Source organism: Musca domestica, unplaced genomic scaffold (assembly GCF_030504385.1).
Source record: "Musca domestica strain aabys unplaced genomic scaffold, Musca_domestica.polishedcontigs.V.1.1 22, whole genome shotgun sequence".
Taxonomy (NCBI): domain Eukaryota; kingdom Metazoa; phylum Arthropoda; class Insecta; order Diptera; family Muscidae; genus Musca; species Musca domestica.
The window spans coordinates 4,683,938-4,706,394 of NW_026712262.1; the positions used below are offsets into that span (position 1 = coordinate 4,683,938).

At 36.8% G+C, this 22,457-nt stretch overlaps 1 protein-coding gene across 4 annotated transcripts in view; it reads right to left on the bottom strand.

Annotated features, from left to right (window-relative positions):
- Nucleotides 1-694: 694 nt before the first annotated feature.
- The window catches only part of LOC131802590 (uncharacterized), a 79,527-nt gene continuing 57,764 nt past the window's right edge, over nucleotides 695-22,457 (bottom strand). For all 4 annotated transcript variants that reach the window (XM_059122928.1, XM_059122926.1, XM_059122927.1 and 1 more), the window contains 6 exons: nucleotides 10,142-12,185; nucleotides 6,172-6,347; nucleotides 5,911-6,033; nucleotides 5,055-5,844; nucleotides 3,723-4,993; nucleotides 695-3,660 (listed from right to left, as the gene is read on the bottom strand). In XM_059122928.1, the coding sequence (XP_058978911.1) occupies nucleotides 751-3,660; nucleotides 3,723-4,993; nucleotides 5,055-5,844; nucleotides 5,911-6,033; nucleotides 6,172-6,345 (5,268 nt within the window). In that variant the 5' untranslated portion in view covers nucleotides 6,346-6,347; nucleotides 10,142-12,185 and the 3' untranslated portion in view covers nucleotides 695-750. The remainder of the gene's footprint in view (nucleotides 3,661-3,722; nucleotides 4,994-5,054; nucleotides 5,845-5,910; nucleotides 6,034-6,171; nucleotides 6,348-10,141; nucleotides 12,186-22,457) is intronic.

Below are 22,457 nucleotides of genomic sequence, written 5' to 3' on the forward strand. Positions count from 1 at the left end.
TATTTAAAAATAAAAAAAGATATCAGTAAATGAAATTTATACACTGAAAATCATATTTTTGTAAGCTAAGGTATTTCTCTGCAAATTTTCCTTTTTTGGGGGGGTGTTGGGTTTTTTGTTTTGCTTTATACGGAGAAATTGTTGTTTTATAAACTACAAAGATTATTAACATTTAAACAAAAACAAAAAATAAACAGAATAGTTTCAATATACATGGTGGAGAAAGGGGGTGAGCTAAGGATAAAAGGGGATGATGTATAATATGAAATAAGGGTTTTCTTTTTCGAAGACAGGCGCATGAAAGAAATGGGGTGGGTGGTGTTGTAAACTTTTTTTGTAGCAATATTTTTTTATAGTTTTTTTTATATTTTTTTATTGTTTATCTAAACACACTGTTTGTTTTGAAATCTTTTTAGAAAATTGAATGTAAATGGGGATTATTGTCACAAGTGAGAGGGATAATGAGCAGGAGGAGTTTGGATTTATACTGAATTTCAAACGGGAATATACATATATTTTTGCAAGTGTGTGTTCATTTTTTTGTTAATTTTTTTTATTATTTTTTTAAGGGGAATCTCAAAATTTTCTTCATTTTGTGTATTGGTTTCTTTGATTGAATTACATTTACATTTATTTTATAGTTTTGTTTTCCCTCTCAAACTTGTGCATTCATAACTTCTTCTTCTCTACTTCGTTTTTGTGGAAAATGGAATTTCACATTCATTTCATTTTTTTTCTTTCTTTGGGAGTTTAGCGTGTAAGGGGCCGTGTCATCATGGTTACATGTTTCAATATCGAGGCATTTTTATCGATTAGACAAGAAAAGGTATTACCAAATGTGTTATCTTCCAACATGATACCTTCATCGTTTGTATCCTCATCGTATTGGGAGTTGGCGGTGGTCATTATATCTACTCCATCACTGCCATCTATGATAGTGGTTTTGTTTGCAGCGGCAGCCAATAGCATCATGGCTGCCGCAGCCGAATCCATAGAAGCCTGAGTGCCATTTGTGCTGGTGGTCCAATATTTGCAAGTGATAATGGTTTGCTTGGGAGTTGCCTCATTCTGGTTGGTTTGGCCAGTCAAAGGCATTTCGTTGGCTGCAATCATTTTCTCTTCGAATTTATAACGATTTAAATCGGTAATAGCATCATTGTTGTTATTGTTGCTATTGCTATTATGATTATTATTATTAGTGTGGAGACTGTGATTCTTGTAGAAATTCTGAGAAGCAGAATGGCGTCGCTTACGATTTGCTGCCAACTTCAATTTGGCGGCTGAACTATTTAAGAATTGTTGGACCCTTTTGTAGGCAGCTGAATTGTTTGTAGCCAATGCGGAAGATGCTGCTGATGATGGGGGTGTGGTATTATTGATATTTTGCAAGTTTTTCAAATTGTTCTTTTCCACAAGACCTTGGCTTAGTTGAATATTCTCCTCTTCTTTCACTTCATGCTCAATTTTGTTACCTTCAACGGCACTAGTTTTGATTTCATCATTTCCAGCTAGGCTTGTGGTTACCACTTCGTCTCTTTGCCATATTTTAGCTAAATGGTCATGTTCCCAATTCAATTTGTCTACATACAAATCTTCTTCGTTAAGAGAACCGCCAACTTGGCGCAACAGTTTCATGGGTTTAATGGCAACAAATTTCGAATTTTCTTTCTCCACATTTTCACTGGCATCATGTTGCCAGATATTGTGTAATGCTTGTGTTTGTTGATGGGTACCAACACCACCACCACCACCAAAGTGCCAAGAGTTCGAATTATCCACAGCATCATCATCCACTGTCATTGGCCAATCATTATTGGCAGTTGGGACATTTGCAGCAAATGTTTGCTCTTCAAATTTCGCTCTAATTAATTTACCCGTTTGATCGGGCTTTAACAAATCTTCGATCAATTGATTGACTTTTAGCAACATAATGGCTTGAACAGCACTATCGTTGGGATTCTGCAAATTTGCCACATTATAATCTTGCTGCTTCATTCCATCACCCGGTGATGTTTGATGTTTGTCTGCCTCGCGACGACCACCATCCACATTAGCATCATCGCCATCGTTAATATTCTCGGCGACCGAATCACTCTCTCCAATATACAAGTCTTGCATGTAACGCAAATCGCTCATTATTTCATCGGCTTCCAATTTTAATTCATCGCGCAGTAAGCGATTGGCCGGCAAAGACTTTCCATAATCACAACTATTACAAACGGCACACATGCCCCACAGGGTATGTGAAGACTTATCCAATGAACTATCCTCATTTCTATCCATGTCGACCCTGGCAAAATTTGCCCTTGGAGGAAGTCGGCGTTTGTGGCATTGCTTTTCCACTTCCTGCATAGACCAAAATTGGCTAAGTTGCTCAGCCGATGGAGCCGTGGCACGACAAAAGTCGACTTCATCACTTAGCGAGGCTTCCTGCACCCATGATTGGGTGCACTCCGAGCGTGTGGCTGCTGGTACCCATGCTTGTGCTAGGCGGCCAGAGCTCTGATGATGAGCTGTTGTATTTAAGCCTTGATGTTCAGCAGCCGCTTTAGCAGCTGCTGCCACCGCCTGGGTTACTGCAGCCATGATGGCCTCATTATTGGCCTGTCTGCTAAGACTCAACGAATTGTCGAGAGAGAACATGGACATTTCCATCGAATCGATGCCCGCCATTTGATGTTGATTGGACATTTTGGCTGTCGCCAACTGGAAGTCAATTTCTTCCGTTTGGCAGGCTATTTCTCCCGTACGCTTCAACTTGAACTTCAACACAAACATTTCCCTATTCTCTGGCTTTTCCTTGGCCGCATGAACCTTTCCATCGGCCACTTGAGAAGAAGCAGTGGCTGAGAAATTCATTAAATTTGTATTGGACACTTCCTCATCGGCCAGATATATATCGTTTCTTGTGTATTCCAAATACTCATTGGAGTCGTAGCACAAATAGCCGCTGGCACTACGCTCAAACTCAACACAATCCAAAGCACTGCTTATGTCGAAAGTGTAGCCATCTACATAGGTCTCGATGGGATGAAAATGAGTACGTTCAGAAGTCAAAAGATTCTCCTCCTCGCCACCTCGAAAATAGTCACTGGCCATGTTGTGGGCAACCTGTTGCGATTGCAATGGCTTAGTTTGGGGTTGGATCACACTGCCGCTTGCCTTGATGCGGGCATAGGCGATAAAACCGCTGGTAGCCGCACAATGATTGGGTAGGGTAACTTCTGGCCCAGATGCAACATCAATGGCTGACTCAGGGACATCTTGAGTGATGCTGTCACAAACATCACTGCCATACATTTCGGTCAAAGACACGGGGTTGGAGGCACACCAGGATTTCAAATCCGGTTGAGTATTTTGACCATATATGGGAGCTTCCCAATTTGCACCAGTTGAAGTAATTATGGCTGCTGAATTATAGGCAGCCGCATATTTACTTGCCTCACCACAACTATCCATGACATCCCCAGATGTGCCGGTGGTAACGACATTAGAACGTAGACTATTATATGCTGGGCCAGCATTTATGCCCTCGGACCATTTCAAGTTGTTGTAGGGAGTAAAATCTAGTTTAGCACCATTTCCTCCCTCCAATTGGCTGTCATTGCCTTTATGATATATAACAGAGGCACAATCTAAGTCCCCCACACTCTCAGCAATCTAAAATTATGAAGGAGAAATTATTAAGGGTCTCAAATAATTAGATGGCGAAATTTTCCTACCTTTTCATTTTTATTTTTGGCAGCCATATCTATCTGACTTAACTTCTTGTTTGAATGCCAAACTTTGTACAGGAAACTCTCATCAGTTTCACTGGCAGCACCCACAGCATCAACACAATCTCCCGACGAAGACCAAATCGAATTCTGCAAGAAAAGATTTATGGACGGTGTGTGTGCACCGCCACCACCAACGCCCCCAACACCCAGAGAAGCACCAGCTTCATTAATGCGACGCATTGCACCCACCGACTTATCGAAATCATCCAAATTACTGGGCATAGAGTAGTAATCACTTGAATTAGCAATATCGGCGCCAGCGCCAGAACTAGCGCTACTGTCGTCTAAACGTTGTGTTTTAGTCGTTGTAATCATGGATGATGTGGTATTGGAGTGGGTGTTGTTGGGGAATTTTGCCACTTGATCGTAGGCCGTTTGAGGCGGTTGATTGTTGTAGTTAGACCAGAAATTCCATAGGTCCTGCTTAAAGGGAGCCAAAGCATTTAGTGATGTTGTGGCATAGAATGCCGATGAAATGCCAATCGGAGTGACATCTGTGCCAGTTTTGACAGCACCCTCAAAGACAGTTTGTTGTTGTGGTGGTGCTGCAGCTGGCTCTACATCTTTCCACAGAGCTTCAACGCTGCTATTGAATTTTGCCTTAAAATTGGCAAAATCCAAATGGTCAACTGATTCAGAACTATCGTCCAAATATCTATCCTCGCCAGTATTGCAAACTAGGAAAGGTCTTTGCAAAGTTCCCTCACGTTGATACAAACGTCGGGCATTGATGACATTGTTGCCACTGGCACTGGACAGCTCTTCTATGGAGGCCAGGGTATTATCATCATCATAATCCTCATCGACATAATCGACACCATCGTCTGTCACCACTTCATAGTGTTGGCGATCATCTGAATCGTCACAACAAAATGAAATGTCAACGTAGCGTTTCATCAGTGGCCGCTCAATGCCGCTGAGCAGTTCATCACGTTTTGGAATCTCACTAATCATTTTGTATTCATTGCGTGCATCGGCATCCATGCTATCCGAGTTGCTGCGACTACGTTTGGTGGCTGCTGCCGTTCCTTTTTGACGTGCCAAAAACTCCTTAATCAGATCGGGACCCATTTCCCAGCAGCCTTTAAAATCCGTATCCCAAGCAGGCGAAGTGTTGCGGTGATGGGTTGATTTACCAGTGTTCGAGTTGGAGTTGCCTGTAGCCGTTGTTATGGGTTTGCGTATATTTGGAATTTGCTTGCCTTTAGACAAAGCTGAAGATAAAATTTAAATTAAATGAAATAAAAGAAAATCGATTTTGTTGTGGATACCTACCTTGATTTCGGCGACGCTTAGATTTCTTTTTTGCACTTGCCGCTGCTCCTAACGATGTTACTATTGCTCCTTGTTGTTGTTGTTGCTGTTGTTGTACGTCACCACACAAACTAGATCCAGAACGGCCAATGGCACTATCTCCAGTGAATTCTGCTTTTAATTGATCAACCCCACCTCCTGATTTCGATTTCTTTTCAACGCTTTTACTATCGGCAATAGACGATTCACTTGATGCTGTCGTGCTGTTATTAGAATTATCAGCAGCAGTACGATTTTGATTTTCAGTAACAATTAGCGACGAACGTCCCACAATTGGCCAAGTTAAAGATTTTGCATTACGACGCCATATGCGAAACGAGTCTTCCATTTCCTTTGACAAGGCAGGGAAAGCGCGAAAATAACGCTTCTTGGGATCGTTTTCGTTATCGTTTAAAGCATTTTCGTTAGCATGTGGCCCGGAACGACGTGAATGGTGGGAATCACAGTGAGAAGCCGAGGAAATAAGGTGCTGTTGTGCTGATGCAGAAGATGACGAAGTGGCGGAAGAGGATGCCGAGGATGATGATAATGATTGATTATGATATAAATTGTGATGGTGTTGTTGTTGTTGCTGCTGATGATGATGATTATTGTTAACGCCAGTAGCAGTAGTAGCTGAACTAGATAGTGAATCAATTTTCAATTGTGTATCGATTAGAAAACGTTCTTCATCATTCAATTCTTGGCTACGTTTTTCGATGTCCTTTAATTTTTCACACAATTCATCAACAAGTCTTTCGATGGCAGCAGTCTAGACAAAGAAGAGATCCGAGAACATAATTTTAACAACGAATATAAATAATCGCTCTAGACTTACCTCCTGTTCATTTGAAACGATCTCCCTTAAACACTGTACGGCATTTAGTTTCTTCAATGTCTCTGTATCGGAGGGCAAGTGGAAACGTTTGCTGTGGCCTCCTTTGCGATTGGCAAAAAATGCCTAAATTTGGAAAAATGAAAAAAATACGTTGTTAGAAATTGTCCTTAGATTTGTAAAACAAAAAAAAAATTGAAAACGTAAACAAATAATAAATACATGTATATACTAAAATATCGGAACATTAGAATTTTGAATTACTTCCAAGTTGCTGAATTCAATTGGATCGTTCACTTGAACTGACGATTGTAAGAGAGATAGTAGTAGTCTTGTATAGATCTGGGGTGATTCGACGCCTAATTGCTCCAAACGTGATACTAACCAATCAGAGATGGCGTTCACGGCACGAGGCGATACTAGTTGAGGATACTTCATACCTGTGTGAATGTGTTTTATTTTTTATGTTTTCATTTGTTTTTCGAAGATCATTTGTAAATGAAAAGAGCAGAAAGACACATAATAAGAAAAGTAAATCATTATATTTCACATGTTGTCAATCAAAAAGGGAGTAAAAGGGTGTACAGAGGCGGGGAACATATGGTGTTGTAGTGTGTGATAAATTTTGGGAAACAAAGAGAAACAGAGATTTATTCTTTATATCGATCGAATCAACGTTACATAGAAAAAGACGTTCAAATATTCTAAACAAAGTCGTAACATATGCTTACATAACAAATATACCTGTTGCTGTTTGTTTTTAGTGAGAAGATGTCAGATTTTGAATGAAGGTAAGGTAAAAGGATGGATATGCCCATTGTCTATAAAATTGCTTCAGCACATTTGAAGTTAAATATTTCGAAGTAGGCTTTGTTCCACCATTAGGGAATACGCACTTCTCTGAGAGAATTCAATAAAAATAACTGGATGAAAGGGCATGCAACATCTCCAAAAGAATCTGGCCCACACTCTCGCAGAAGAGAAAAAAGTCGCTACTGTCCTTGTCGAAACCTGACATAAAACTTGTGGTGGGTATCATTACAGGTCACTACAAGGTGAGGGCAATGACTTCGAAATGGGACAGCCATAATATTGACTGCTGTAGAATCTGTCAAGACGAAGAATAAATTGAGACGATCGAACATTTGCTCTTCCACCGTCCAGCACTCATTAACGTGAGACACCGGTTGGTGGAGGAACAAATGTCACATGATTTGTCTTCGTTCTCTAACTCAGACCCTATAGTAATTCTTCAATTAGCCAGAAGACTTCAGTGGCTAAAGACGAAACGGCAAGATTTCTAGCCGTGGATCACCCTTATAACTATATATCCTATCAATAATACCGTCACTCTTTTCCAATTTCTTATAAGGATGAACACAATGGACCAGTAGGTCTCCAAGTGGAGCGGCTACCAAAAGGCAACCGCTGTCCTTTAACCTAACCTAACCTACTACAGTCATACCAAATATAAAAAACTCACAAAGAGAGAGAAAGAGCTAATCGTACAGCATTTCTATATAAGATAGAGCTTGGGGTTGATAAATTTCTTAGGCGACTTGTGGAGAAACAGCCTCCCATTTGCCTCATGGCTTTTCTGTTAGATATTTGTATTTCAGTAGTTATTTTTTTATACCCAAAGGACTTCACAAGGGGGCCGTTGTCTCAGCCTTACAATGGCTTCTTGTGGTAAATGGAACACTTATTGAGTTTGACAGATTCGATAGTTGTTGGAAAATTTTTGTCAAAGATATCAGAAGTTTTGGATAAAGCCACAGTAGTCCCATTCAAACAGGCTAGGATTAAAAAAGCCAAAACTGGCACAGATGACTCAAATATGAACCACGCAACAGGCCAACTTTGTGTATGCTAAGGACCGTGAAATTTGTGAACGAACAGACGGACCATGCAAGGGCCTTCGCGGAGTTTTCATGTAGCCTTCAAGTTAAATGTAGATATGAGCCCTTGATGCAATAAAGTTATTCTCCACCTTATCTAGAACATTTAGCGGGTGTATGAAAGGGTAATTGAATTGCGTAGGATACCAGGAGGGCCAGGAGTCAGCCCAGCGGGGCTCTCTATCTAACCGAGTGTTAAACCACCGCTCTGCTGTTATGACAACCAACTCCAATAGTTGTATAAAACTAAAACGGCAATGATCTGATGTGTTAAAGCTATTTTTTCCGGCAAACTTAGCTCGAAGAATGCTAGTCAAACTTTCTTAGTATATCCGAGATACAAATTGCCATACCAGTTACTACTGGCCACTGTCGTGCACAATATTTATGGCTATGGTTGAATTTTAAAGATTATTTTATGGCCAGGAAGAAATGGATTTTTCATAGAACATATCCCCTGAACCTTTCTCACACTTTTGAATTGGTACTGCTAGTACCGACTCAGGAATGCCTTTCGAAACCATTTTTGAGAAATGACCTACAAAAATGAGATTTTCAAGTAAAATTTACTATTTCACCACCTGGCTACGTCGGTGGCTGCTAGCGTCTTTTATATTGCAATCCATTTTCCAACTCTTGGATACGAGACCTACAAACCTACCTACAGACCCCAAAAGTACATTTTTTTTTTGGTCAGCATAAAAATGTATGTCTGCAGGACTTTTGGTATTGAAAATGGGTGATGTAGGTCCATGTTTTGGTATAACCCCCATATAATAACACCTCCCTTTTTCCGGTATTTTGATGATTTAAGCGACATTATTCACCGAAATTGTTTCAAATTTGGTATTTGAAGTTCGTAACGGATCCTACATCCTTTACTGAAATACAATTTTTGTTTCGATTTAACATTTTTTTAGGCAATGGTTTTAGTTCGGTTGGGTTTATTTACAAAAATATCGGTTCTGTTCTGTTTAGAACCATTTTGTAGCCCTGGTTGTAGACCTCGGCTTGCAAATTAAGGGCATAGGCAACAAGGTTTTCCTGAGTTCCTACGGGGGAATTTTCAGCACATCATTCCTCTTTCAGCATAATCTGATGCATTTCCAATTCCCACGGTCTGACTAAATGGAACCTATTCTTAGCATATGAATCAGAAATTAGTATTGATTCTGATTATAGTAGTATTTATCATAATTTTGAAAGAAAATAAGGTGTTTCAAAGACATTGTCATTGTAACGTTGATTCAATACGAAACTAAAGAAAACATCATCCGATCGGCCAAAAAAATTGAAAACATAAAAATGAGTAATTAATAACAAGAAACAAAAACAAATCGATTCACTTGAATACAACAAACATTTAGGTCCTTTGCAATTTATTCAAATTAAAATCCAGAAATATTTAACGAAAAACAAACCATCCTATCAACTCTTAACAATAGCCAAAGATCAAATGAAAGCAAAAACTTAGTTAAAACTTAATACAAAAAAACAATGTTACAATTTTGAAAACAAATTTTGCTTTAATAATATTTGATATCGGATTAGAAAAGCAAAATTCCAATTGTATTTTTGCTGGTTATTAGATTTTTAACATTACACGATTTTACAACCAAAAGTTCCAGACAAGTGGCAGTTAAAAAAATTAAGTTCACATATAAGGTCAGACAAGAAAACCACTTTTTGCGATGTGCAGAACATCCCTTTTGAGACTGGACTTAGAGGCAGAACCCGATTGAGTAGTCAGATCGAACACAGCAGTATGAGCTGCTACAACAACAACTTTTGACAAAAATTTGACAATAAATGGCCTGTTCCAGAACCAGCAAGAATCTACTAGTTTTACGATTTCTTAAAGGGAAAATCGGTTATCGTAGTTAAAAGTTTTACATTCTCGCAGTTCTGGAAGAGGGCAAAACTTAGTAGTTTTCGCACTATTGTGATTTGAATTTCAAATAACAATTATAGTTTTTGACTGCCAACTTGGCTGTCGGGATGAGTCTACTGGCCGAACTTATGTAGACCAAATAACATTTAAAATAGAAATATCAAAGAAAAATTGTGTTTTTCTAAATGTTGCAATATTTTAAAATAAGTTTTCAACGTATACTGTCACTTGAATGGTAAAACAATTTTGGTTGCACCGTGTAATGCAATAATTTGGAAAAACAACAAATGGCAAAGGGGACCTTAAGTGTTTTTTTTTCATTAGTATTAGGTTAGGATTACATACAGAGGGAGATAAGTAAAAGACAAATAAAGATGTTGTGTTAGGGGGGAGAACATAGGCGGATTGTAGTAACAATATTTACTTTGGGCCAGCCAAAACTTACCGTTTTAGTTTAACTAGAATTGATGATATCGGGTGGTTGGTATTTTTCTACTGGTGCTGATGATATATAGATAGTAATAATGACTTTTTGTTACTTCTTCTTCTTCCACTTCTAACTAATACCACAAAAAAAGAACAATTAGCTGGTTGCATGCAACAAAATCATATGTTCCTGACGTTGCCACTCATTCGTCGTTGCAAGGTCATCTATGATTTTTTTGTTCCTTCCACAAATTGTAGTTCTTTGGCGAATGAAAAGTAGTAAAAGGTGTATGATGAGGGCGGTGATGTGGGGGCGTTTTCTTTCTTCTTCCTTAATGGTGTGAGTGTGTGTGGGTGGGGGGAGAATGTTATATTTATTAAATTGCACTAGATTTTCTTTTATTTCCTTTAAGGGGAGATTAATGGCTAATTTTTCTTTCTTTCTTTCTTTCCGCTTCTTCTGCGCTTTGCCTTTTCTTATTTGTTCGATGATCCACAATCCAGATGTAGAGGGATTTCTCCTTTATTTTTTTAAAGAATTTAAACTATATGTAGATGTAGTAGAGATGTTTTACACGTAGTTTTGGCTTTCAAATAAAACAAAACAAAAGAAAACTTTTACAGTTATATACAGTTTTACAGGATTGCGTTAATTCTGCTTCAAGGATGCTGTGGTTATTTGTTGTAATGTATTATTTTATATTTGATTTTTTTTTTTGTTTCTTTATTTCCTCTTGTTTCCTCTTGGATACAATCGCTTTTTGATGTTGTTAATTTTCTCCTTCTTCTTTTTTTGTTGTTGTTGTTGTTTAATAGTATTCTTCTTTTATCGTTGAATGATGTTGTTCTTAATATTGTTGTTGTTGTTGTTGTTGGCTTCTTATTGTTGATCTTGTTGAATGTTGTTGTGGACGCTGTTGTTAGCAACAATATCTGCAACACTTTGTGGAGCAACGGCAACACTTGTTGGCAGCAAGCGAGCTTTTGCCAAATGTAAAGCAGCAACACCAGCAGTCGGATTAGCCGATACAGTTACAGCAGCAGCAAAGCTGAACGATGGCCCAAAATCTATCGTTTCCATGTCGTTTAGCAAATCATTTTTCAAATTATGCGACAGCATTGTTCCTAGACATACAAAAGCAACAAATTGGCTTTTCTTCCAGAATGACTTTGAATATTCCTCTTGGATTGGATTGGATTTGCTGATGTGTTTGTTGTTTGCCACCTGATGCTGGGGTGTTGCCCAAAAACAAAAATAAAGATGGTGTTGTTGATTTTTAATTGAATTGCATTTGGAGAAATAAAAACTTGGGTTTGTTTCCCCTATCTGTTCTCAGGGGTTCTCAAGGACCGGTTCAACAAAAAATTAGGGTTTCCAACAAAATAACAAATCAAGTGTAAATGAAACTTAGAACAAAAAACAAAAGTCTAAAGAAACAACAACATTTAACGTTATGTTTTTGTTGTGGTTGGCTGTTGTGTTTTGCTGTACATTGCTTGCTGGGAGTGTTGGCGGCAAACTGCTTTCTACAACTTCCTAGTTTTGTTGTACACCAATGTCTAACTGGCTGGCTACTGCTGTCCGACTTTCAAAGGCAACCCCCAAAGAATAATTTATTTACTGCATGTGACTTTGGTGGTGTTTAGTTGTTGTTTTGAATTGGTTTCACAAATTTGTTGCCGGCTTTAAGGAAAAAACAAAAACCAATTGTTGCTGCGATGTTGCTGTTGTTGTGTTGCTGTAGTTTTGTGTTGTATTTGCAAATTACTTGATGTTGTTGTTATGGGTATTGAATTTGTTTAGAATCGTGTGTTGGTGTTTGTTAGTTAATAATTTCCATTTTCCATTAATTGTTGTTTGTTTTTTGCTTTTCTTAATTATCCATTTTTTGCTCGTGTTTTATTTTGTTTGTTTGTTTAACTCCTGAAGTTGTTTCCTTCTCTGGCTTTGATGTTGTAGTTGTTGTTGTTTTGTATCGCTTGTTGTATTCAGTATTGGATTAACTGAATTTCCCAAGAGTGTCTCTTCCAACTTCTACTTGATGGTTAATTCTTTTAGATTTCTGCAAATGAAAGAAGAAAAATGAAGTTAATTAAATTGAAATTTTTGAAAATAGAAATGAAAAGCTTTGAGGAAATTTTAAGATTAGGAATGGAAGGATTTACAAAAAATTAGATCGAAATTCTTTAATTTGGGAAAGGAAACAAAACTTTAAGCCAAATTAGTTTTGTCATACAAACACATTAGAATTTGGACTTTTGAATCAAAAAAGTACGAATGGATACGTTGTTGATGTAGCAGCATAATTTAGGTTACAGAACGGGCATAGTTGGCAGTCCATTGTTGTCTAAAGCTCGGGTCGTTTCGCAGGGTTATAAAGTGGAATCAAGAATCTAGATGTGTTTAGCTTTTTGACTTTTCGGCAAACTATATTTATAAAATGGTAGTGAAATAACTGATTGACTGACTGAGAATCAACGTCCAGACGAAACGGTTAAAGCTAGAATCCTGAAATATTGCACGAGGAACAGCCTTTGTGGGTAGTCGTGTGACAAAAATGGGTACGAAAATTTACTTAAAAGTAAAATACTTTATATTCCCAAACGAAATGACCTTTGAAAATTGCTATGAGGGTCACTGATGTAGTGCAGGATAGATGCACCAAAGTATTTTTGGAAATTCGAACCTTTAGGTTACGAAAAGTTCTTAAATGGTACTTAACTTCTAAAATGGTACCATTTTATGTTATGTGATCGAAAAGAGCTAAATTTCGGAAAAAAAAAGGTGTGGAAACTGCACTAAATTTGGTACAATTCCGTTTTAGGGTGAACAGATGAGGCTGGAATTTTGTATTGGGCTTCCAGTTGGTGGTAGGTTTGCGATAAAGGCCTGTTTTTTTTTTTTTGGGGAAATGTGTACTACTAGTGCACGAAAAGTACTGAGAAGTACTATATTTGGTTCAATTTTGCATTGGGTGAACAGATAGTGCTTGAAATCTAAAATTTGGTATTAGGTCGCTGTTCATGTGTAGCCTGGGCATATACAAGGTGAAATGAAAAAACTACAACCAACTTCAGACTGCTGTCAATTCTAAGCCTCTCGTCCTGCATCTGGTAAAATTATTCCAGTGACAGCTCATTATATTGTTTACAAGCATACAAAAGCATTTTGGTGAGAATTTTCAAGAAAAAAAGTTATTCGTGATGGAATTCAAGCGTGATAGTGTGATTTCTTTATATTTGGCTGGAAAACCACAAGTGGCTATCGTTAGAGCACTCCAGCATTTAAATGTGGATAAATCTTTTGTGTCTAGTACCATCGCTCGTTAACGTGATACTGGTAGGTATCCCGACCCCGGAAGTGGACGGAAGAACAGCAACATTAGTAGAAATGGTTCGAAAAGTAAAGAAGCGACTTGATCGAACCCCGCGTCGCAGTGGCCGAAAAATGGCTCGTGAGCTGAACATATCGCAATATTCCATTCGGGAATATTCAAAAATTGAAATTCCAAAAAATGCAAGAACTTACACCGCAACAGAAAGAAAATAGACTCAAAAGAGCTAAAGAGTTGCTTCGCTTGACCGAAAGTGGTGAACTGCCGAATTTGGTTTTCTCCGATGAGAAAACATTCGTTGTCCAGCAATTTGTATACAATACGATCGGGTTTTCTTGCCAAAGAGGTCAGCTGAAAATGTGCACCTTCGGTTGGCCACCAGAACTTAAGCGCCGGTCATGGTGATGGTGTGGGCCGCCATAACAGCCGATGGTCGCTATCCGCTCATATTAATCGACCGTGGCATCGGAATAAATGCCGAATATTATGGCGAAAATATTCTGAAGGGTGTATTAAAGCCTTGGGCACGCAAACATTTTGGCCGCAGACCTTGGACATTCCAACAGAACTCAGCACCATCACACTCTGCACGCGCCACCCAAGAATGGTTACAAAATGAGGTTCCTCGCTTAATTTCCAGCGCACAATAACCACCAAAATCTTCGGATGCCTATTCGTTGGACTATTGTGTCTGGAGTAATTTGGAAAGCAAGGTTGGCACTAAAAAATACCAAGGTGTCGGTCACCTCAAGCAAGCGCTTCGTCAAAATACTGCAGAGCAACATTCGGGCATCGTGTGACGGTTTCATTTGCCGTTTGAAGGCCATAATTCGTGAAAAAGTTGACCAATTCGAACAAATCTAAACTTATTCTAAAATTTGATGCCATTTCCGCTTGTTTTGCTTTCATTCAATAAAATTAAAAAAAAAAGTAAAAATTATGGCGTTTGACTTTGTTACAGTTTTTTATCTCCAGTTTTTTTTTATCCAGTTTGGGTTACCCTGAAAAATCTGGAAATTTCGACTGCCATGATATCATTCCATTTCCCCCAAGGTCTTACTTTTTTTAATTGAAATGTGAAAATATGTGAATGACGTAGGTAGTTATTATTACTTCTGTTGCCATTCCTAAAAATACCAACCCGAAACCATATGCAATTACCCATATTTGTGTGATAACCTATTTTTGTTTTTCTTATCAAAAAATAGAAGTTGACTTTGCAACATATCGAGAAAAAAAACTTCGAACTTGATACCAACACTTGAGAATACAATGCAATACCCAATACCGATACAGATACAATGCAATCTAATCTGTAAAGCAAACTATGGGCGTCATTATTGTTTGAAATTGAAAAAGCCGAAAACGGAAAAAAATAAATGATCGACGTTAATTTATCAGCTTTTGTGGCATGGCTTGTTGCTTTAATAAAAAACAAAAACAAATAGAAAATGTAAAACAACAACAACAGCAACATCATTAAAAATTATCATAACAATTTACAGCAACCACACAATGAGATTCTAATGTTTACAGAGCATGGCGATGATGTGAATGATGAGGATGACGGTGATGGCGAACGTCAAATGTAAACTAACATCATCGAAAACTTCAAATCGGCCTCTCTCCAAATTGCCGATTTCATTCAAAGGCCAAAGGTACTTCAAAACATTTTACTTTTGAGTTCAAATTTATTTTTTGTTCATCATTGTAATGGAAATGAATTGAAAATTAGGTTTTGAAAATAAATAAACGGAAGTAGGTAGACCTAACAAAGCAAAACGTCCAAACCGTTTAGTAAATCGAAACAAAATTGATGAACAGTTTCAAAAATATTACATGGTACTTTTTGTTTTGTGGGGCGGTGTGTTTTTTTTTTAATGTTTTTAAAGGTGGTTTCGATGTTTATCATAATGAATGGGTGGTGGTATGCGTGTGGTATTTTCGGTATCGATGGTCAATTGAATAATTTCGACACTTGGGAAGTTTGAAATGTGATTCTGCGATCAGCTATGAACTTGAAATCACTGATATCAGCCAATATGTGAGATGTACACAGGTAGGTGAAATCTGGCCCTTCAGTTCATTTGTGAAGAGTTTTGCCATTCTGATCATCTGTGAGGAATCTCCCATCAGTATTTCTGTGAAGACTCTCTGGCCAAGCTATAAGGTCAGTATTCTTCACAGAGAATTCTTTTATTTTTTAGAAAATGTTGTAAATCATCCTCAATCTATGGGGGGCTGTGTGGAGTACCTATATTACGGCACCCCCTGATTTTCGGCATTTTGAATGTTCCAGCCACAACATCCAACCAAATGAGTTGTTATTGCACATTTAGTGTTTCAAGCCAGTTTATTTGCACAATATGTGTAGATAACAATATATGCCGGACATGCGGGAAGGTGATGAAACTTTGGAGTATTTTCTCTGTCAATGCCCAGCGTTTCAGACGTTCAGAACTTGCTCTAATTTGGAAACTGTGATCCTCATTATATAAACTCACAGTAAGAAAATTTTAAAATGTCGGTTCACATTTCAACTTGAGCCCCATGTAGCATTAGCAAACGATTTTAAGTATTTTGGAGTTCCTGGATACGTTTTTGAGTTGTAGTGGTTATCATTAGTTAGATATTTGGATATCTAGCGATATCTTTGATTATTTAACAATGGCGTTTATTATAAATTAAATCATTTATTTTAAAATAATTTCTAAGAAACAAAGTGGAATGAAATCACTTGACACAAATAGCCCAACACAAGTGTAACCGCAGATCAGAGATGATTTCATAAAATAAAATATTTTTAATACAACAAGCATATTAGAGCATTCACATCATCAATAGAAAATGTAAAACGTATAACAGCAACCACCTCTGTTAATAAATCACACATCATGATATGACGCATTTGTTGCATAACCTCACTTTTTATGCCCTCAACCATATGGATAGAGAGGGTATATACGGCCAAAATGTGCCTCATCAAAATAACGGTTTTAGACCATAGGTCTCTTTGGACCAAATCCGTTTCAGAACATTTGGAGTCAATCTAGCGATGTCCGTCCGTCCATCTGTCTATGTGTCTGCCTGCGCGATGCGCACGATAACTCTCGAAGGGAGTCTCAAATTTTGTCCAAACTTGGGACATCGTAATATCAAACTTAGATCGAGTTCGGAGATGGGCAATACCGGTCCACTCCTTCTGGAACCTACCACACAAAAGGTCGAAATGTTCAGTATGGGATATGTCGGTCCAGTCCTTCTTGTACCTCCCCCGCAAAGGGGACAAAATTTTGAATATCCATGAAGCTCATAAAATGCGAAATTAACATCCGATTCCATTTTTCCTTTGGTACTTATCAATATTTCTATCAATACAAGATCTGTTATAAAGATGGTAGAGATCGGACCATTTCTTGTAGTACCTCCCCCACAAAGGATCAAATTTGTGAATAACCAAACCGATTATAAAATCCAAAATAAGCATCCGGTTCTCTTCATATTTCACACATTCTATTATTTCTATTAACACAAGATCTGCTGTGAAGATGGGATATATAGGTCCACTCCTTCTTGTACCTCCACCAAAGAGGGTCAACATTTTGAATATCCATGAAGCTCATAAAACGCGAAATTAACATTGAATTCCATTCAGGCTTGCCACATCTCATTCTCATTCATTCATCATTTCCATCAACACAAGATCTGCTTTGAAGATGGTAGAGATCGGACGATTTCTTCTGGTACCTCCCCCACACAGGGTTTAAGATTTTGAAAAACAAAACGCTCAAAGAACGCAAAATAAGCATCCAACTCTCTTCAAATTTAACACATACAAACATTTTTCCTAAAACAAGATCTCCTCCCCCACAAAGGGTCACACTTTTCAATACTTTTATCATTATTATTTTAGGTCGTAACGCAAAACACGTCAGCGATTCTTTACAACTTGTTATATCTAAATATTTTTCTCAGCCAGAAACCTGAGATGAATATTGAATTTATGATTCCGCATAAAATTTGATACAAATGTTCGAATTTTCTTACAATTTTTTCACTTATCTCACAAACCTGGCATGTCGCAATATTGATATCAAATTTAGTTAGGTCCGATACGAAATTGACAATATTCATTCCATTCCTTCGAAACCTACTCCATAGATGGTCAACAATTTGAATAATCATAACAGAAGTCAAAATATGTTTAAATAATCGAACATTGGCTGAGGGTATACACTGGTGGCCAAAACTAAAGCAACTAACATCGCAAAGACAATAAATACCCTGTAACTTTTACAAAAATAAATAAATCGTAACTATTTTTCCAGTTTTAAATGAGGTGCTTAATTCACTTTTAAAAAACTAAAAAAAAGAATACAAAAATAATATTGAATGAAAAATTATGTATGGAAAACTATAATGACCAAATTTTTGCTTGGTCAAAACCAAGGCTAGGCAAAGAGTATCCCTTGGGATATCTGTGTGTTCACCAACACAATTGTAAAAAATAAATCGTTTTGAATTTTCTGTCAAAATGGTTTTGGGAGAATATTTAGTTTTGTTCGAGCAGTTGTTGAGGAAGGTGCTGTCGGATATTTTTCTGAATACACCGTAAGAAATATTGGAGCACAGATATATTTTACTACATATTCGGAACAAATATTTCCGAATTTGTAATTTAGGACCCAACGCAGGATATGCGTTTCTGATCAGCATAAAATTCTACAACTATTTGCGTATGTCAGCCTGTGGTAATCGGTATTAATTTTTAAAGGGTCAACTTAGATGGTTAGGATGTTAAGTCCGAAATTATTATTTGTGTTTAATAAATTGTTTTAAATTTTTTTTAATAATTTTTTTTTTATTTTTTTTATTTTAAAATGAAACATAATTGCAATAACTGTGCAAATATATCTCCGAATTGTCTGATCATAATATTAATTTTAAACAACGAAATTGTTTTTAAAACGAAAATTTAAAGATAACCAATTATTTCTCACTCTGTAAAGAGAGGCAAAAAAAATACTTGCAATATTTTGTTATTTCAAAACACATACAATCACAAAAAATTTTTGAGGCTCTCTGCCTAGCCCTGGTCAAAACTAAAGCAACTTTTTAATTTTTTATTTTAAAATAATTAAATTTTGGCTAGTAGTCGATAGCATCCATTATTTTTGATAGCAGCTGCACCCCTACGAGGCATTGAATCTATAACACGCTCAATGTGATCCGTGGGTATGCTTTTCCGGGCACCGTGAATTCTTTGGAAAATGTTGTGTTTATTTCTTTCCGAATCTCGCTTGATCTTCCTGTCTACGATACTCCAAAGGTTTTCTATGGGGTTTAGGTCAGATGATTGTGCCGGCCATGACAAAACAGCGATTTTTGACTCCCGCAACCAACCTTTGACAAGTTTTGATGCATGTTTGGGATCATTGTCATGCTGGAACACCCAAAAAAGCGAATATTGTCCTCAGCGAAAGGGAACAGCGTGATGTCCAACTCATCTTTGTAAACAAACCGATTCATAACTTCCTTTATTGCATGGATAGACCCAAGTCCATAGAAAGAAAAACAGCGCCACGCCATTTTTGACTCTCCCTCATGCTTCACTTTAACCTTGCAATACTGCGGCTTGAATCTTTCATTTTTTGTTCTTCTCACCGTAAAATTTTTCATGTCTGAGCCTTTAATATTAAACGTAGACTCATCCCAGGATAAAATGTTTTTCCATTAAGATGGATTCCAATTAATATTATCGTTTCCGAAAGCCATGCTGGCTTTCCGATATTTTCAGATATAAATGGCTCTTTTTGATGGCTTACGGGCATGCAGACCAGCTGCCACTACTCGTCTACTCACTGATCTCGAGCTTATATCCAATGATAGCTCTCTCACCTCATCAGTTGAACTCTTAAATGATTGTTTCTTATTTCTCGCACAATTTGTTGATCAATATGGGCTAAAGTTTTTCACGGGCTTCATCCGTTATAGACTGCTACTACTGATCCAGTTTCATAAAAGCGACATAGTATACGAGAAATCACAGAAATATTTATGAAATATTTCTCGGAAATCATTATCTTCGATAGCTTGTTTTCATAGTCGCTGATAATTTGCTGTTTTATTCATGTACTGTATTTGTTTCTAGTCATTTTTTAACTTTTTTTGGGAGGTACTAAAAAACGAAAACAAACGCGTGCTGTTGTAAAAAACTTCTCCAAAAATGATTAATAACAAGCGAAATTTGTTAAAGGAGGCAAAAAGCGATAACTATAACAGTAAAAACAGCTGAAATTGCAGCGATCATATGAAAGTACAACAGAGTTGCTTTAGTTTTGTCCAAGCCAAAATTGGGTTAATTGCCTTTACCATACATTATTTTTTATATAAAAATTAGTTTTGGTTTTTTGTTTTAAGTTTTTAAAAAGTAAATAAAGTGTCTAATTTAAAACTAGAAAAAACTTTTTAGTTTTCTTATTTTTTAAAAAAGTTAGAGGGCATTCAATTCCCTTGTAATTTCAGTTGCTTTAGTTTTGGCCACCAGTGTACATCTGTCGGCAAAACCGACTTATACTTTTTAACTTGTTGAATTAGACCTTTTACGATTTTTGAAACGCAGTATTAAAAAAAATGAGGTGAACTTAATAATAGACATAAGTATGTGTGTCATATATATATATATATATATATATATATATATATATATAAGATTGACATTTTTCTTTATAATTATCACAAAGAAAGGTAAAAGAGACTGCATTAAAATATAAAAAAATCATTAAAATTACCTAAAACCCAACACTCACAAAGAAGACCCTATTTTAACCCATATGTGCACATTTCGGCATAAAAATACATGATTTGAAAATCCATACTACTCAAGAGCTTTTAACAACATCAAAATTAAATTGAATTTCTTTGTTTCCTTTATCACATCAACAATTCAAATTTTATGCATCTATTTCATTATTTTATTTAAAAAAATATTTTGAGACAATATAAATACGTAAAAAGTTCATAAAACATTGAACAAAAATCAATTTTAGTCTTCCCTAAATAATCCCCTTCACGGGTTTTCTCTTCCCTAATTATGAGGTTTAAAAGAGAACGCACGACAGATAGAGAGAGAGCTAACACATCGAACAACTGTTATACTCTTGCATTCAATTTTCCAGCCACAAAATTTAATAATGAAAACACCCAAATAAACGAATGCATTTATGTTCTACTACGACGAAATTAGGCAGAGCAACAGACAAAAATACTATAACGCTACTACTACAAACTACAATAGCAGCAACACCAACAACTAAAAACACAACAGAATAATAGTAGGTCGGCCGTAACAAATAATTTGGGTCAACTTGTGCAAAATCAAATCAACAGCAACTGCAACAGTAAAACAAACAAAAGATGCAAGGCGTCGAAACATTACAAAGCCTTTACCCCATATTGACACACCGAGTCACCCACGGACCGACCAAGCGACAAACTAATAGACAGCAAGCAGCTTGATTATTTTACTCATCAATAGAGGGTATGGACGAAGAGAATAATAAAAATGACTGGCAGTCTGTATTTGTCTTTTTTGCTACCTATTATCGGTTGAGAGAGAGGAAGAGGACGGACAACAGCGGAAAACAAGACTAATCACGGCATTTGCAATTTTCGTCTTCATCGTCATCGTTATTGTTGTTATCAGTGTCACACAGACGAAATATGTCCAAAAAAATTATTAGCAACAACAAAAAGATAATAAATTAAAATCAGCTGCTTTGGCTTGCCCGCTCATTGTTGAATCATTTGGCTTTTCTTTTTGCTTCCCTTAAAAATAGTTTGTGGAAGCCAAAATGAAAATATTAAAGAAACATGGATAACAACTCTGACCAAAGTGCAGCAACAACAAGAAACATGGCATTAAAATTGCATTACTCTTTGTTTGTGATAAAAGAGAACAAGAGAGAAAGACTGAACAGCTGATTTTCAAAGTCCCAAAAGTGCCAGGATGGAAGCAGAGAGCGTGTGTTAGAAACCACCAAGAAAAATAGAGCAAAGCGAAATTAATTTAAAAAAGTGTAGAAGGAAGGGTGATAATAGAAAATCAAAAAAAAAAAAAAAAGAGAAGATTTCCGCCATCAAAAAGTGGGCTGGTTGGCTCTGTGATCTAGGAGGTTGCGGGCGGGTGAAAATAAGTGGCACATGTGCAATTTCCTTGCAGTGTACCCACCACAAATGAAGACAAACTCATGACACAAATATATTTTAAATAACAATAAAAATAAATCAAATTATACTACAATAGAGATAGTACCTATGATGACATAGTCGTAGTCGTTGTCTTACAATAACAAAAACAACAACAGCACCAACTTTAACAAATACCAACTAATAATGAGAACATCAGGCAATGGCAGCAAGTGTAGAGAGAATGCAATGAAGGCATCAGAGATGGGAAAGTTAATGTAATTTAATTGATAAAAAGAATTGAGTGGTTAACTTATGAATGGGAATTAAAGGTGGTGATACATAAGCAAATTGGCATCATGGCTCGGGTATATTTATTGACATATTAAACTGATTGGACAAAATCGATTGAAGGCATAAGTCAAAAGACTTATTTGGCCCATTGATCGAAATAAAATGATCTGAAATCGAAATCAATTTTAATCAACTTAGTTTTGAATAATTACAACTCTTATAAAATGAGATGTAAGAGTCCGATTGTCCATAAATTACACACCTCACAATTTTTTTTATTAACCCAAGGTCTAGTGTGAAGATGGAGTAAGAAATCAACATCCGATTCCATTCAGATTTGGCACATCTCAATATATCTATCAAGGCAAAAATCGAACCATTCCTTCTGGTACCTCCCCCACAAAGAGTCAATGTTTTGAATAACCAAAACGATCATAAAATCCAAAATAAGCATCCGGCTCTCTTCATATTTCACACAACCCATTATTTCTACGAACACAAGATTTGCTGTGAAAATGG